The sequence below is a fragment of the Heptranchias perlo genome, chromosome 7, assembly GCF_035084215.1.
Source record: "Heptranchias perlo isolate sHepPer1 chromosome 7, sHepPer1.hap1, whole genome shotgun sequence".
Lineage (NCBI taxonomy): Eukaryota > Metazoa > Chordata > Chondrichthyes > Hexanchiformes > Hexanchidae > Heptranchias > Heptranchias perlo.
In genome coordinates this window covers 85,642,298-85,657,957 of record NC_090331.1, presented here as the reverse complement: position 1 = coordinate 85,657,957, position 15,660 = coordinate 85,642,298, and the positions used below count along the sequence as shown (strand labels likewise).

The 15,660-nt window shown below is 46.5% G+C and overlaps 1 protein-coding gene across 4 annotated transcripts in view; it reads left to right on the top strand.

The window, feature by feature from the left end:
• The window catches only part of LOC137323927 (collagen alpha-1(XVIII) chain-like), a 377,865-nt gene that overhangs the window by 246,137 nt on the left and 116,068 nt on the right, over nt 1-15,660 (top strand). For all 4 annotated transcript variants that reach the window (XM_067988020.1, XM_067988018.1, XM_067988016.1 and 1 more), the window contains 5 exons: nt 8,299-8,325; nt 9,965-10,171; nt 12,475-12,501; nt 13,880-13,942; nt 14,892-14,987. In XM_067988020.1, the coding sequence (XP_067844121.1) occupies nt 8,299-8,325; nt 9,965-10,171; nt 12,475-12,501; nt 13,880-13,942; nt 14,892-14,987 (420 nt within the window). The remainder of the gene's footprint in view (nt 1-8,298; nt 8,326-9,964; nt 10,172-12,474; nt 12,502-13,879; nt 13,943-14,891; nt 14,988-15,660) is intronic.

Here is a 15,660-nt window from a genome sequence, read left to right as displayed (position 1 = left end):
TGGGTGTGTGAGAAAGGTACGTGTGAAATGGGCGTGAGAGAAACGTACGTGTGAAATGGGCGTGAGAGAAACGTACGTGTGAAATGGGCGTGAGAGAAAGGTATGTGTGAAATGGGCGTGAGAAAAGTACTTGTGAAATGAGTGTGCGAGAAAGGTACGTGTAAAATGGGCGTGAGAGCAAGGTACGTGTGAAATGGGCGTGAGAGAAAGGTACATGTGAAATGGGCGTGAGAGAAAGGTACATGTGAAATGGGCGAGAGAGAAAGGTATTTGTGAAATGGGTGTGAGGGAAAGGTACTTGTGAAATGGGCGAGAGTGAAAGGTACTTGTGAAATGGGTGTGTGAGAAAGGTACTTGTGAAATGGGTGTGTGAGAAAGGTACTTGTGAAATGGGCGAGAGAAAGGTACGTGTCAAATGGGCGTGAGAGAAAGGTACTTTTGAAATGGGTGTGTGAGAAAGGTACTTGTGAAATGGGTGTGTGAGAAAGGTACATGTGAAATGGGTGTGTGAGAAATGTACATGTGAAATGGGTGTGTGAGAAAGGTACTTGTGAAATGGGCGAGAGAGAAAGGTACTTGTGAAATGGGTGTGTGAGAAAGGTACGTGTGAAATGGGCGAGAGAGAAAGGTACTTGTGAAATGGGTGTGTGAGAAAGGTACGTGTGAAATAGGCATGAGAGAAAGGTACATGTGAAATGGGTGTGTGAGAAAGGTACATGTGAAATGGGTGTGTGAGAAATGTACATGTGAAATGGGCGTGAGAGAGAGGTCCTTGTGAAATGGGCGTGTGAGAAAGGAACGTGTGAAATGGGCGTGTGAGAAAGGTACGTGTGAAATGGGCGTGTGAGAAAGGTACTTGTGAAATGGGTGTGAGAGAAAGGTACTTGTGAAATGGGCGTGTGAGAAAGGTACGTGTGAAATGGGCGTGTGAGAAAGGTACTTGTGAAATGGGTGTGTGAGAAAGGTACTTGTGAAATGGGCGTGTGAGAAAGGTACGTGTGAAATGGGCGTGTGAGAAAGGTACTTGTGAAATGGGTGTGTGAGAAAGGTACATGTGAAATGGGCGTGAGAGGAAGGTACGTGTGAAATGGGCGTGTGAGAAAGGTACTTGTGAAATGGGTGTGTGAGAAAGGTACTTGTGAAATGGGTGTGTGAGAAAGGTACTTGTGAAATGGGTGTGTGAGAAAGGTACTTGTGAAATGGGCATGAGAGAAAGGTACGTGTGAAATGGGCATGAGAGAAAGGTACGTGTGAAATGGGCATGAGAGAAAGGTACATGTGAAATGGGTGTGTGAGAAAGGTACTTGTGAAATGGGTGTGTGAGAAAGGTACATGTGAAATGGGTGTGTGCGAAAGGTACTTGTGAAATGGGCATGAGAGAAAGGTACGTGTGAAATGGGCATGAGAGAAAGGTACATGTGAAATGGGTGTGTGAGAAAGGTACTTGTGAAATGGGTGTGTGAGAAAGGTATGTGTGAAATGGGCGGGAGAGAATCATACGTGTGAAATGGGCGTGAGAGAAAGGTACGTGTGAAATGGGCGTGAGAGAAAGGTACTTGTGAAATGGGTGTGTGCGAAAGGTACTTGTGAAATGGGTGTGTGAGAAAGGTACGTGTGAAATGGGCGTGAGAGAAAGGTACATGTGAAATGGGCGTGTGAGAAAGGAACGTGTGAAATGGGCGTGAGAGAATCATACGTGTGAAATGGGCGTGAGAGAAAGGTACGTGTGAAATGGGCGTGAGAGAAAGGTACATGTGAAATGGGCGTGTGAGAAAGGTACTTGTGAAATGGGTGTGTGCGAAAGGTACTTGTGAAATGGGCGAGAGAGAAATGTATGTGTGAAATTGGCGTGAGTGAAAGGTACGTGTGAAATGGGCGAGAGAGAAAGGTACGTGTGAAATGAGCATGAGAGAAATGTACTTGCGAAATGGGCGTGTGAGAAAGGTACATGTGAAATGGGTGTGTGAGAAAGGTACTTGTGAAATGGGCGTGAGAGGAAGGTACTTGTGAAATGGGCGTGTGAGAAAGGTACTTGTGAAATGGGTGTGTGAGAAAGGTACTTGTGAAATGGGCGTGAGAGAAAGGTACGTGTGAAATGGGCGTGTGACAAAGGTACGTGTGAAATGGGCGTGTGAGAAAGGTACTTGTGAAATGGGCGTGTGAGAAAGGTACTTGTGAAATGGGTGTGTGAGAAAGGTACGTGTGAAATGGGCGAGAGAGAAAGGTACTTGTGAAATGGGTGTGTGAGAAAGGTACGTGTGAAATGGGCGAGAGAGAAAGGTACTTGTTAAATGGGCGAGAGAGAAAGGTACTTGTGAAATGGGTGTGTGAGAAAGGTACTTGTGAAATGGGTGTGTGAGAAAGGTACATGTGAAATGGGTGTGTGAGAAATGTACATGTGAAATGGGCGTGAGAGAAAGGTACTTGTGAAATGGGCGTGTGAGAAAGGTACTTGTGAAATGGGTGTGTGAGAAAGGTACTTGTGAAATGGGCGTGAGAGAAAGGTACGTGTGAAATGGGCGTGTGACAAAGGTACGTGTGAAATGGGCGTGTGAGAAAGGTACTTGTGAAATGGGCGTGTGAGAAAGGTACTTGTGAAATGGGTGTGTGAGAAAGGTACGTGTGAAATGGGCGAGAGAGAAAGGTACTTGTGAAATGGGTGTGTGAGAAAGGTACGTGTGAAATGGGCGAGAGAGAAAGGTACTTGTGAAATGGGCGAGAGAGAAAGGTACTTGTGAAATGGGTGTGTGAGAAAGGTACTTGTGAAATGGGTGTGTGAGAAAGGTACATGTGAAATGGGTGTGTGAGAAATGTACATGTGAAATGGGCGTGAGAGAAAGGTACGTGTGAAATGGGCGTGTGAGAAAGGTACTTGTGAAATGGGCGTGTGAGAAAGGTACGTGTGAAATGGGCGTGTGAGAAAGGTACGTGTGAAATGGGCGTGTGAGAAAGGTACGTGTGAAATGGGCGTGAGAGAAAGGTACGTGTGAAATGGGCGTGTGAGAAAGGTACTTGTGAAATGGGCGTGTGAGAAAGGTACGTGTGAAATGGGCGTGTGAGAAAGGTACGTGTGAAATGGGCGTGTGAGAAAGGTACGTGTGAAATGGGCGTGTGAGAAAGGAACGTGTGAAATAGGGGAGAGAGAAAGGTACGTGTGAAATGGGCGTGTGAGAAAGGTACATGTGAAATGGGCGTGAGAGAAAGGTACGTGTGAAATGGGCGTGTGAGAAAGGTACTTGTGAAATGGGCGTGTGAGAAAGGTACGTGTGAAATGGGCGTGTGAGAAAGGTACGTGTGAAATGGGCGTGTGAGAAAGGTACGTGTGAAATGGGCGTGTGAGAAAGGCACGTGTGAAATGGGCGTGAGAGGAAGGTACGTGTGAAATGGGCGTGTGAGAAAGGTACGTGTGAAATGGGCGTGTGAGAAAGGTACTTGTGAAATGGGCGTGAGAGGAAGGTACGTGTGAAATGGGCGTGAGAGGAAGGTACGTGTGAAATGGGCGTGTGAGAAAGGTACGTGTGAAATGGGCGTGTGAGAAAGGTACTTGTGAAATGGGCGTGAGAGGAAGGTACTTGTGAAATGGGCGTGTGAGAAAGGTACGTGTGAAATGGGCGTGTGAGAAAGGTACGTGTGAAATGGGCGTGTGAGAAAGGCACGTGTGAAATGGGCGTGAGAGGAAGGTACGTGTGAAATGGGCGTGTGAGAAAGGTACGTGTGAAATGGGCGTGAGAGGAAGGTACGTGTGAAATGGGCGTGTGAGAAAGGTACGTGTGAAATGGGCGTGTGAGAAAGGTACTTGTGAAATGGGCGTGAGAGGAAGGTACGTGTGAAATGGGCGTGTGAGAAAGGTACGTGTGAAATGGGCGTGTGAGAAAGGCACGTGTGAAATGGGCGTGAGAGGAAGGTACGTGTGAAATGGGCGTGTGAGAAAGGTACGTGTGAAATGGGCGTGTGAGAAAGGCACGTGTGAAATGGGCGTGTGAGAAAGGCACGTGTGAAATGGGCGTGAGAGGAAGGTACGTGTGAAATGGGCGTGTGAGAAAGGTACTTGTGAAATGGGCGTGAGAGGAAGGTACGTGTGAAATGGGTGTGTGAGAAAGGTATGAGTGAAATGGACGTGAGAGAAAGGTACATGTGAAATGGGTGTGTGAGAAAGGTACTTGTGAAATGGGTGTGTGAGAAAGGTACTTGTGAAATGGGTGTGTGAGAAAGGTACTTGTGAAATGGGTGTGTGAGAAAGGTATGAGTGAAATGGACGTGAGAGAAAGGTACGTGTGAAATGGGCATGAGAGAAAGGTACATGTGAAATGGGTGTGTGAGAAAGGTACTTGTGAAATGGGTGTGTGAGAAAGGTACGTGTGAAATGGGCGTGAGAGAAAGGTACATGTGAAATGGGCGTGTGAGAAAGGTACTTGTGAAATGGGTGTGTGCGAAAGGTACTTGTGAAATGGGCGAGAGAGAAATGTATGTGTGAAATTGGCGTGAGTGAAAGGTACGTGTGAAATGGGCGAGAGAGAAAGGTACGTGTGAAATGAGCATGAGAGAAATGTACTTGCGAAATGGGCGTGTGAGAAAGGTACATGTGAAATGGGTGTGTGAGAAAGGTACTTGTGAAATGGGCGTGTGAGAAAGGTACTTGTGAAATGGGTGTGTGAGAAAGGTACTTTTGAAATGGGCGTGAGAGGAAGGTACGTGTGAAATGGGCGTGTGACAAAGGTACGTGTGAAATGGGCGTGTGAGAAAGGTACTTGTGAAATGGGCGAGAGAGAAAGGTATTTGTGAAATGGGTGTGAGGGAAAGGTACTTGTGAAATGGGTGTGTGAGAAAGGTACGTGTGAAATGGGCGTGTGAGAAAGGTACGTGTGAAATGGGCGAGAGAGAAAGGTATTTGTGAAATGGGTGTGAGGGAAAGGTACTTGTGAAATGGGTGTGTGAGAAAGGTACGTGTGAAATGGGCGTGTGAGAAAGGTACGTGTGAAATGGGCGTGAGAGCAAGGTACGTGTGAAATGGGCGTGAGAGAAAGGTACATGTGAAATGGGCGTGAGAGAAAGGTACATGTGAAATGGGCGAGAGAGAAAGGTACTTGTGAAATGGGTGTGTGAGAAAGGTACTTGTGAAATGGGTGTGTGAGAAAGGTACTTGTGAAATGGGCGTGTGAGAAAGGTACTTGTGAAATGGGCGTGTGAGAAAGGTACTTGTGAAATGGGCGTGTGAGAAAGGTACTTGTGAAATGGGCGTGTGAGAAAGGAACGTGTGAAATGGGCGTGTGAGAAAGGTACTTGTGAAATGGGCGTGAGAGAAAGGTACGTGTGAAATGGGCGAGAGAGAAAGGAACGTGTGAAATGGGCGAGAGAGAAAGGAACGTGTGAAATGGGCGTGTGAGAAAGGTACTTGTGAAATGGGTGTGTGAGAAAGGTACTTGTGAAATGGGTGTGTGAGAAAGGTACTTGTGAAATGGGTGTGTGAGAAAGGTACTTGTGAAATGGGCGTGTGAGAAAGGTACTTGTGAAATGGGTGTGTGAGAAAGGTACGTGTGAAATGGGCGTGTGAGAAAGGTACTTGTGAAATGGGCGTGTGAGAAAGGTACTTGTGAAATGGGCGTGTGAGAAAGGTACGTGTGAAATGGGCGTGTGAGAAAGGTACTTGTGAAATGGGCGTGTGAGAAAGGTACGTGTGAAATGGGCGTGTGAGAAAGGTACTTGTGAAATGGGCGTGAGAGAAAGGTACATGTGAAATGGGCGAGAGAGAAAGGAACGTGTGAAATGGGCGAGAGTGAAAGGAACGTGTGAAATGGGCGTGTGAGAAAGGTACTTGTGAAATGGGTGTGTGAGAAAGGTACTTGTGAAATGGGCGTGTGAGAAAGGTACTTGTGAAATGGGTGTGTGAGAAAGGTACTTGTGAAATGGGTGTGTGAGAAAGGTACTTGTGAAATTGGTGTGTGAGAAAGGTACTTGTGAAATGGGTGTGTGCGAAAGGTACTTGTGAAATGGGCGAGAGAGAAATGTTCGTGTGAAATTGGCGTGAGTGAAAGGTACTTGTGAAATGGGCGAGAGAGAAAGGTACGTGTGAAATGAGCATGAGAGAAATGTACTTGTGAAATGGGTGTGTGAGAAAGGTACATGTGAAATGGGTGTGTGAGAAAGGTACTTGTGAAATGGGCGTGTGAGAAAGGTACGTGTGAAATGGGCGTGTGAGAAAGGTACGTGTGAAATGGGTGTGTGAGAAAGGTACTTGTGAAATGGGTGTGTGAGAAAGGTACGTGTGAAATGGGTGTGAGAAAGGTACGTGTGAAATGGGCGTGTGAGAAAGGTACGTGTGAAATGGGTGTGTGAGAAAGGTACGTGTGAAATGAGCATGAGAGAAAGGTACATGTGAAATGCGTGTGAGAGAAAGGTACGTGTGAAATGAGCGTGTGAGAAAGGTACGTGTGAAATGGGCGTGAGAGAAAGGTACATGTGAAATGAGCGTGTGAGAGAATGGTACTTGTGAAATGAGCGTGAGAGAAAGGTACATGTGAAATGGGCATGAGAGAATGGTACTTGTGAGAAAGGTACTTGTGAAATGGGCGTGAGAGAAAGGTACATAGAATCATAGGAACAGGAGTAGGCCATTCAGCCCCTCGAGCTCGCTCTGCCATTTGATAAGAGCATGGCTGATCTGTGATCTAACTCCATATACCTGCCTTTGGCCCATATCCCTTAATACCTTTAATTGGCAGAAAGCTATCTATCTCAGATTTAAATTTAGCAATTGAGCTGGTATCAATTGCCGTTTGTGGAAGAGAGTTCCAAACTTCTACCACCCTTTGTGTGTAGAAATGTTTTCTAATCTCGCTCCTGAAAGGTCTGGCTCTAATTTTTATACTGTGCCCGCTGCTCCTCGAATCCCCAACCAGCAGAAATAGTTTCTCTCTATCCACCCTATCTGTTCCCCTTAATATCTTATAAACTTCGATCAGATCACCCCTTAACCTTCGAAACTCTGGAGAATACAACCCCAATTTGTGTAATCTCTCCACGTAACTTAACCCATGTAAACCTACGCTGCACTCCCTCCAAGGCCAATATGTCCTTCCGAAGGTGCGGTGCCCAGAACTGCTCTCAGTACTCCAGGTGCGGTCTAACCAGGGTTTTGTATAGCTGCAGCATAACTTCTGCCCCCTTGTACTCCAGTCCTCTAGATATAAAGGCCAGCATTCCATTTGCCTTCTTGATTATTTTCTGCACCTGTTCATGACACTTCGATGATCTATGTACCTGAACCCCTAAGTCCCTTTGGACTTTTTAACTTTTTACCATTTAGAAAGTACCCTGTTCTATCCTTTTTTGGTTCAAAGTGGATGACCTCACATTTGTCTACATTGAATTCCATTTGCCACAATTTTGCCCATTCACCTAATCTTTCAATATCCCTTTGTAATTTTATATTCTCATCTACACTGCTTACAATGCCACCAATCTTTGTGTCATCGGCAAACTTAGATATGAGACTTTCTATGCCTTCATCTAAGTCGTTAATAAATATTGTGAATAATTGAGGCCCCAGACAGATCCCTGCGGGACTCCACTCGTCGCATCCTGCCAATGTGAGTACCTACCCATTATCCCTACTCTCTGTCGCCTTTCGCTCAGCCAACTTCCTAACCAAGTCCGTACTTTTCCCTCGATTCCATGGGCTTCTATCTTAGCTAACAGTCTCTTATGTGGGACCTTATCAAATGCCTTCTGGAAGTCCATATAAATAACATCCATTGACATTCCCCTGTCCACTACTTTAGTCACCTGTACGTGTGAAATGGGCTTACCTGGAACAGGCTGCTGCAGGTTGAATCCTTTTTCAAAAAAAATCATTTATTGCCCACCCCTGGTTACCCCTGAGAAGGTGGTGGTGCTGGACCGCCTTCTTGAACCGCTGTTAGGTGGTCTTTGTTACAACTGAGTGGTTTGGTGGGCCACTTCAGAGGGACAGTTCAGAGTTTCTAAAGAAAAGAGCCCCAGCCTGTTCAGCCTTTCCTGATAAGGATATCCTCTCAGTTCTGGTATCATCCTTGTGAATCTTTTTTGCACCCTCTCCAATGCCTCGATATCCTTTCGATAATATTTCCTTGCTTGACTCGGATGGGATGTCTGTCGAAGGGGAGTGATTGGGAGCGCTGGATTGGAATTCCGTCCTTGTGATGAGCTGTGTCACTGGAGTGGATGAAATGATCTGACCTCTGGTGGGTTTCTAGTTTCTCCTGTTCCCAGCTTGTGTTTCTAAAGTGATGATTTTCTCTTTTTTTGTTCCCCTTTTTGCAGGGTGATAAAGGAGACCCGGGTGAAAAGGTAGAGTATCACCAAAATGCTTTGTGAACTTTTATTTTCATGGACTCATACAGCACAGAAGGAGGCCATTTGGCCCATCGTGCCTGTGCTGGCTCTTTGAAAGAGCTATCCAATTAGTCCCACTCCTCTGCTCTTTCCCTGTAGCCTTGCAAATTTTTCTCCTTCAAGTATCTATCCAATTCTCTTTTGAAAGTTACGATTGAATCTGCTTCCACTACCCTTTCAGGCAGTGCATTCCAGATCATAACTTACTGTGTAAAAACATTTCTCCTCATCTCCCCTTTTGCCAATTGCCTTAAATCTGTGTCCTCTGGTTGCCCGCCCTCCTGCCAGTAGAAACAGTTTCTCCCTGTTTACTCTATCAAAACCCTTCAAAACTCTTCATTTTTAAGCCAGTTTAATGGTGGCAGACTCCCTTCCTCAGGATCTGGAGTGGAGGGCAGCACCGAGACCCCAGAACCTACTGCCGAGGGGTCAGACTTATTTGGTCTGCTCTGGCTGACGGGCGAGAGTACTCTATCTTAATTCTGACACTTTGTTTTATCACAAGGGTTGGTTTGTACAAGTTATTTCCTCCCGATTTCACCCGGTAACAGTACTGTGAGCCATTAACCCCACCCCCCCCAGATTAATATGAAATCCAGCTCCATGGTTTTTATTACCAGAATTTTATCGCTCCCCAGCTGCACAGCTCAGAACGGGCAGAGGGGTTTTGGCAGGTGGTTGGTGGTAACCTTGCGGTTACGGAGTCAGGCAGTGAGCCACTCCCTGCTGTCTATCCCGACCCTGCCTAACTTTGGAGTACCTTGACACTCGGTGGGATTTGGTTTCTTAACCAGTTGGAAGGAAAGTGGGCGCAGTTCTTCTCTTCTGCCTCTAGGTGTCGTTAGTACCTCCCCCTAGTTTACATTTTACCACTTCCTGGACGATGCATTCCCCTTGTGAAAGTGAATCCCGGCAAAAACCCTTTTAATAGAACCCACCTCCCCTGGGGCCACTTTTTATTGGGAAACTGCACCCCAAAACTCAGCAGGGAAGCATGCTTTTGTTACCTCTGGACTCGAGTATCCCAATGGTCTCCTGGCCGGCCTCCTACCCTGCACCCTCCGTGCTCATCCAAATCTCTGCTGCCCGTATCCTAACTCGCACCAAGTCCCGTTCACCCATCACCCTTGTGCTCGCTGACCTACATTGGCTCCCTGTCCGGCAACGCCTCGATTTTAAAATTCTCATCCTTGCTTTCAAATCCCTCCAATACCTCGCCCCTCTCTATCTCTGTAACCTCCTCCAGCCCTACAACCCTCCGAGATCTCTGCGCTCATCCCATTCTGGCCTCTTGTGCCTCCTCGATTTTTTTTTTTCACCCCTTCATTGGCGGCCGTGCCTTCAGCCCTGGAGTTCCATCTCTCTACCTCTCTCTCCTCCTTTATGACACTCCTTAAAACCTACCTCTTTGACCAAGCATTTGTTCACCTGTCCTAATATCTCCTCAAGTGGCTTGTTACTGCTCCTGTGAAGCACCTTGGGGCGTTTTACTACGTTAAAAGGCTCTATTTAAATGTAAATTGTTGAAGTAGAAAGTCAACCCGTGAACTGAAGGTCTTTCTTACGTTTCTCTTCTCTCTTCGCTCTCCATTAGGGCGTAGCTGGATTTGGATATCGTGGCCCTAAAGGGGATAAGGGAGATCCAGGGACTCGGGGCCCTCCGGGTGTTCCTGGCCCGGCTGGACCACCTGCCACAGTCCTAGAGCGCGGTGATGGAGTTGTTGTGGAGCACATAGCTGGTGTGCAAGGACCACCTGGTTTGCCAGGGCCATCTGGCCCTCCTGGGAGAGACGGGGAGCCAGTGAGTAGCAACAGATACAGTAATTCCACCAGAGTACCCCTGTGCTGCAATATCATTTGTTCACTTACTGTGTGCACTTTTATAATAATGCTCGACATTGTTCCCATGCCTCATTGGTCCCAAAAATGACCATAGAATAACATATAGCACAGAAACAGGCCATTCGGCCCAACAGATCCATGCCGGTGTTTATGCTCCACAAGAGCCTCCTCTCACTCTATTTACTTCATCTCACCCCATCAGCATATTGCTTTCTCCCTCAAGTACTTATCGAGCCTCCCCTTCAATGCTTCTATACTATTCACCTCAACCACTCCTTGTGGGAGCAAGTTCCACATTCTCACCACTCTCTGGGTAAAGAAGTTTCTCCTGAATTCCCTATTGGATTTATTAGTGACTATTTTATATTCACGGCCCCTAGTTTTGGTCTCCCCTGCAAGTGGAAACATCTTCTCTCCATCTACCCTATTAAACCCCTTCATAACTTTGAAGACCTCTTTCAGGTCACCCTTCAGTCTTCCCTTTTCCAGAGCAAAGAGCCTTAGCCTGTTCAATCTTTCCTGATATTTATAACCTCTCAGTTCTGGTATCATCCTAGTAAATCTTTTGGCCCCTCTCCAATGCCTCGATATCCTTTTTATAATATGGAGACCAGGACTGTTCACAGAACTCCAAGTTTGGTCTAACCAAGGTGCTATACAAGTTTGACACAACGTCCCTGCCTTTCTTGTATACTATGTCGTAACTTTGGTGGGAGTCTGCCAGAAGGGTCGTGATCTTGGTCCGGACACTGAGGCGTGGAGTCCCGACCTCGTGCTACAGTTTTCAGGATCGATAATCGGATTGGGTGGGGAGAAGAAGGCGGAGCCTCTGCCCGCAATTCCCCCCCCCCCCCCAACCACAGGCGTCAACGTACATACTGGCAGTGGGATAGTGTTGCCAACTCTGGTTGGATGTATTCCTGGAGGTTTCATCACATGACGTGTCATCTCCTACTGCCCCGCCCCCAAGCTCCCGCCATTGGTTGCCCGACACCTCCACCCTCGCGGTGCACCGCCTTCCCCACGCCAATTGGAAAGCAAACTGATTCTTCCAGATTTAATTGGATGATTCTGGACTGTCGAACAGCCTTTCTTTCCCAACTTCCATATTTTTATAACTAATAAACAAAAGTGTTCACTGAAAATGAAAAAAACCACAGTTTTATTTAATGCCCCGATGATTTTTCTCCTGGGTTGCTCTCAGCAGTGCCTTGGAGATTAATCTTCAATTCCTGTAGACTCTAGGCCAATCCTGGAGGGTTGGCAACCCTACAGTGGGGATCTCCCTGCGTTGGGAGCCCTCTCCCCGCCCACAGGGCCTCACCGTAAGGTCAGTAGGTGTATGACTACTGTGATCAGACATACCTCATCGACGATTGGTTGAAGTAGGGGCCACCTGGGGAACCGGAAACCTCCACTGGAGATCGTGGCCTCTCCGTTATGGTGGCTGCCATTGCAGTGTAAAATAGGTAACCTCTCCCTGACCCCGGAAATTCCGGAGGGTCCCGGTAGGATTTTTGGGAGTGCCCTTGTGTTGAAACGTTTCCTAGTACGTCACACAACAAATCAAACCTGCAGTAGAGTGATGTAGACTGACACAGCAGTGAGAGCAGCCAATCTTCTTCGGTGACGTTGGTTGGCAGGGAATTGGGAGAGTGCTACTGAATCTTCGAGGTCCGCCTGAGCCACCAGAACAGGAAGCTGGGAGCTCAGTCAGGCACCTCACCCGAAGGATGTGCCTCTGGCCATGTGGGACCCCCTCAATATCTCACGCTGGAGTGTAAGTCTAGAGTTTGGGTCCTAACATCGGCGTGGAGCATGATTGCTGCCAACCCTCTGACTGAGGAGAGTTTGGCCAAACTGACGTGAGCTCAAGAAGCAGCGGTGATGTGTTGAAGGAGCCCAGAGCTCCTAAAGGGACTATGGAGTGCTGACTCCAAATGCAGATCTCTCACATGGAACAAACTTTCATTTGAAGATCTGTTGTATCAAATGAAAGTTTGTTCTCAGTGAAAATTTTACAGTACAGTTCCAATCAAGAAACCCTTTCTTCCTTGGACTTGACCAGGCTCGAGGGGCTGAATGGCCTCCTCCTGCTCCCATGTTGCCAACAGCTGGAGACCTGTATATCTGCAGTCAATGGCATGTGCCTTGTGCCTTGTGCCTCAATTTGAACAGCAATGCGTTGAAGAAGATCCAAAATGTCCAGCAGATTTAAGACACCTCTTAACCCTGGTGTGATGGCATGTGTTCTCCTTGCAGGGTGATCCTGGTGAAGATGGGAAAGGGGTAAGTGACTTATTTTAAATATGTATTATTGATGATTCAATTCCCGTGAGTGTCCTACATGGTTGGACCCTGAGCAACCTAGAAGCCCTGAGGCTCCCAATAGAAGGGAGCAGACTCTGCATTCATACAATGTTACTGCTCAAACACATCAATCCTGTGCCAGGGTTTTTCTCCACAAGAGTCTGATCCACTCTCTTGTCCTCTCCCCATATCTTTTACAACCCTTTTCAAGCAACCATCCAATTCCTTTCTAAAAGGGTCCCTGGACCAACAACAGTTTGTGGCAGAGAATTCCACATTGCTCACCACTCTCTGTGTTAAGAATCTTTCTCAAACCTTCCTGTTAATTCTTTTTGTGTTTATCCTTCTCGTTACTGTCTCACTGACCAGTGGAAACAACCTATCGCTATTTACCTTATCGTGATCCTTCATGATTCCTCTAGCAGATCGCCCCTTAATTTATTTTGACTTTAATGGAAGAAGACTCTGACTTCTCAAGTGTCTCTTCATAACTGGAACTCGTCATCCTTGGTAACAGTCCAGTGAATCAACACCCCACCTTTTCCATTGCTTGTATATCCTTCCTATAATGAGGTGCCCAAGCCTGCACACAGTACTCCAACTGCAGTCTGCTAAGGTCTTGCGCAAATTCAACCGTACTTCCTTGCTTTTGTATTCTATGCCTCGAGCTGCACAACCAAGGTTTCTGTTTGCCTTTATATCGCCTTACCTAGTTGCACTGGTACATTTAATAGAAAGAAAGAACGAACTTCCATTTATACAGCACCTTTCACGACCTTAGGGCGTCCCAAAGCACTTTACTGCCAATTAATTACTTCTGAAGTGTAGTCACTGTTGTAATGTAGGAAACGCAGCAGCCAATTTGCGCACAGCAAGGTCCCACAAACATCAATGTGATAATGACCTGCTTTTTCATTGATGTTGGTTGAGGGATGAATATTAACCAGAACAACGGGGAGAACTCCCCCGCTCTTCTTCAAAAAGTGTCATGGGCTCTTTTACATCCACCTAAGAGGGCAGATGGAGCCTCAATTTAACATCTCATCCGAAAGACGCCACCTCCGATAGCGCAGCACTCCCTTCGGGTTACTGAACCGAGGCAGGTAGATGGAGTTAAAATACAGATCAGCCATGATCTAATTGAATGGCAGAACAGACTCGAGGGACTGTATGGGCTACTCCAGTTCCTATGTTCCTTCCGATGTTCAGGTACCGCACTGGAATGTCAGCCTAGATTTTTAAAAAAATATTTTCCTCTTCAAGTGCCTCATGCACTGTTTTTAATCTGGATCATGTGTGAACACAGGCAAGTGAGGGTACAGAGTAATCCGTTGATGTTTTTCCTTCCTTTGTCTAGGGTGAGGTTGGTCCTCAAGGCTTCCCAGGAACCCCTGGTGACCATGGATCCAAAGGAGATAAGGCGGGTCTCCAATAAGATTAGTTTTTGCTGTTTGTTTGTTTGTTTTTTCTGGATTTCTTAGCTGTTGTGCGCTATTCTGTCGGGAGGATGATCGGGATAAGTTTGGAGGGGCCTGAAATTTAAATTTGAAGTCTGAATATTAAAATAATTAATATTTTTACTCAAGATTCCCTCGAGTATAGAAGATTAAGGGGTGATCTCATTGAGGTGTTTAAGATGATTAAAGGATTTGATGGGGTAGATAGAGAGAAACTATTTCCTCTGGTGGGGGAGTCCAGAACAAGGGGGCACAACCTTAAAATTAGAGCTAGGCCATTCATGGGTGATGTCAGGAAGCACTTCTTCACACAAAGGGTAGTGGGAATCTGGAACTTTCTCCCCCAAAAAGCTGTTGAGGCTGGGGGTCAATTGAAAATTTCAATATTGAGATCGATAGATTTTTGTTGGGTCAAAATATTAAGGGATATGGAATGAAGGCGAATAAATGGAATTAAGGTACATATCAACCATGATCTAATTGAATGGCAGAACATGCTTGAGGGGCTGAATGGCCCACTCCTGTTCCTATGATCCTAAGTAGAGAAAATGCCTGCCATGACAGGACATGTACATTATCTCTCCAGTGGACTACGTGCATTCAGCACAATGATGCCTATTCCCCCTGACTGGTCTGTTGGAGATTAATGAATAGCATTGCCAGCCTGAGGCACAGGACCATCAGAGGACCTATCTTTGCCGATGGGCACAGAACTGTGCTTCGATTCAGATTAATGCAGGATGATTTCCTGAATGCAGCCAGTAGAATAGCTTGTTGACTGTTGCATGTTTGTGATGCATCGTTAATCTGGCTGGTCCTCCTGGCGTGTGCACTTGTTGTACACACTGAGTCGGACCAGAGAATTTCAGATTGTGCACAGACCTAAACCACTTGCTTTCATATCCTCTACAGGGTGACCCAGGCATTGGAGTCGAAGGACCAAGGGGGCCTCCTGGACTACCTGGACCTCCAGGTCCACCAGTTGTGCGCACTAAGATGGACAAACTAGTACGTTAATTTTGTCACTTGGTTAAAGTAGAGGCAAGGTTGAACTCCATATTCATGACGAAAGAAAGACTTGCATTTATATAGCGTCTTTCGCAACCTCAGGATGTCCCAAAGGGCTCTACAGCCAATGAAGTACTTTTCTCAAGTATAGTCATTGTTATAAAGTATGCAGCAGCCCATTTGCCCAAATCAAGGACACATAAACAGCAATGAGATAATGACCAGATAATCTGATTCAGTGATGTTGATTGAGGGATAAATAATGGCCAGGACACTGTGGAGAACTCCCCCGCTTTTCTTTGAAGTAATGCTATGGGATCTTTTACATCCACCTGAGAGGGTAGACGGGGCCACGGTTTAATGTCTCATCCTAAAGTCTCCCTCAGTACTGCACTGGGAGTGTCAGCCTAGATTTTGTGATCAAGTCTCTGGGGCTTGAACCCACGACCTTCTGACTCAGAGGTGAGAGTGCTACCCACTGAGCCATGGCTGACATGTACATCAAAGCTGCATACTGCTGCTCTCAAACACGTTTATTGTTAAAAACAAGTGGTCCTCAGGAGTGACATTCAGATCCATTCCATTTTGAGGCACACACAGGCTAGTTTCTTTATTTCCAAATATTGAAATCCACATCTACACCTTAGGTTGGCTGTCAATCTGACGAGGACAG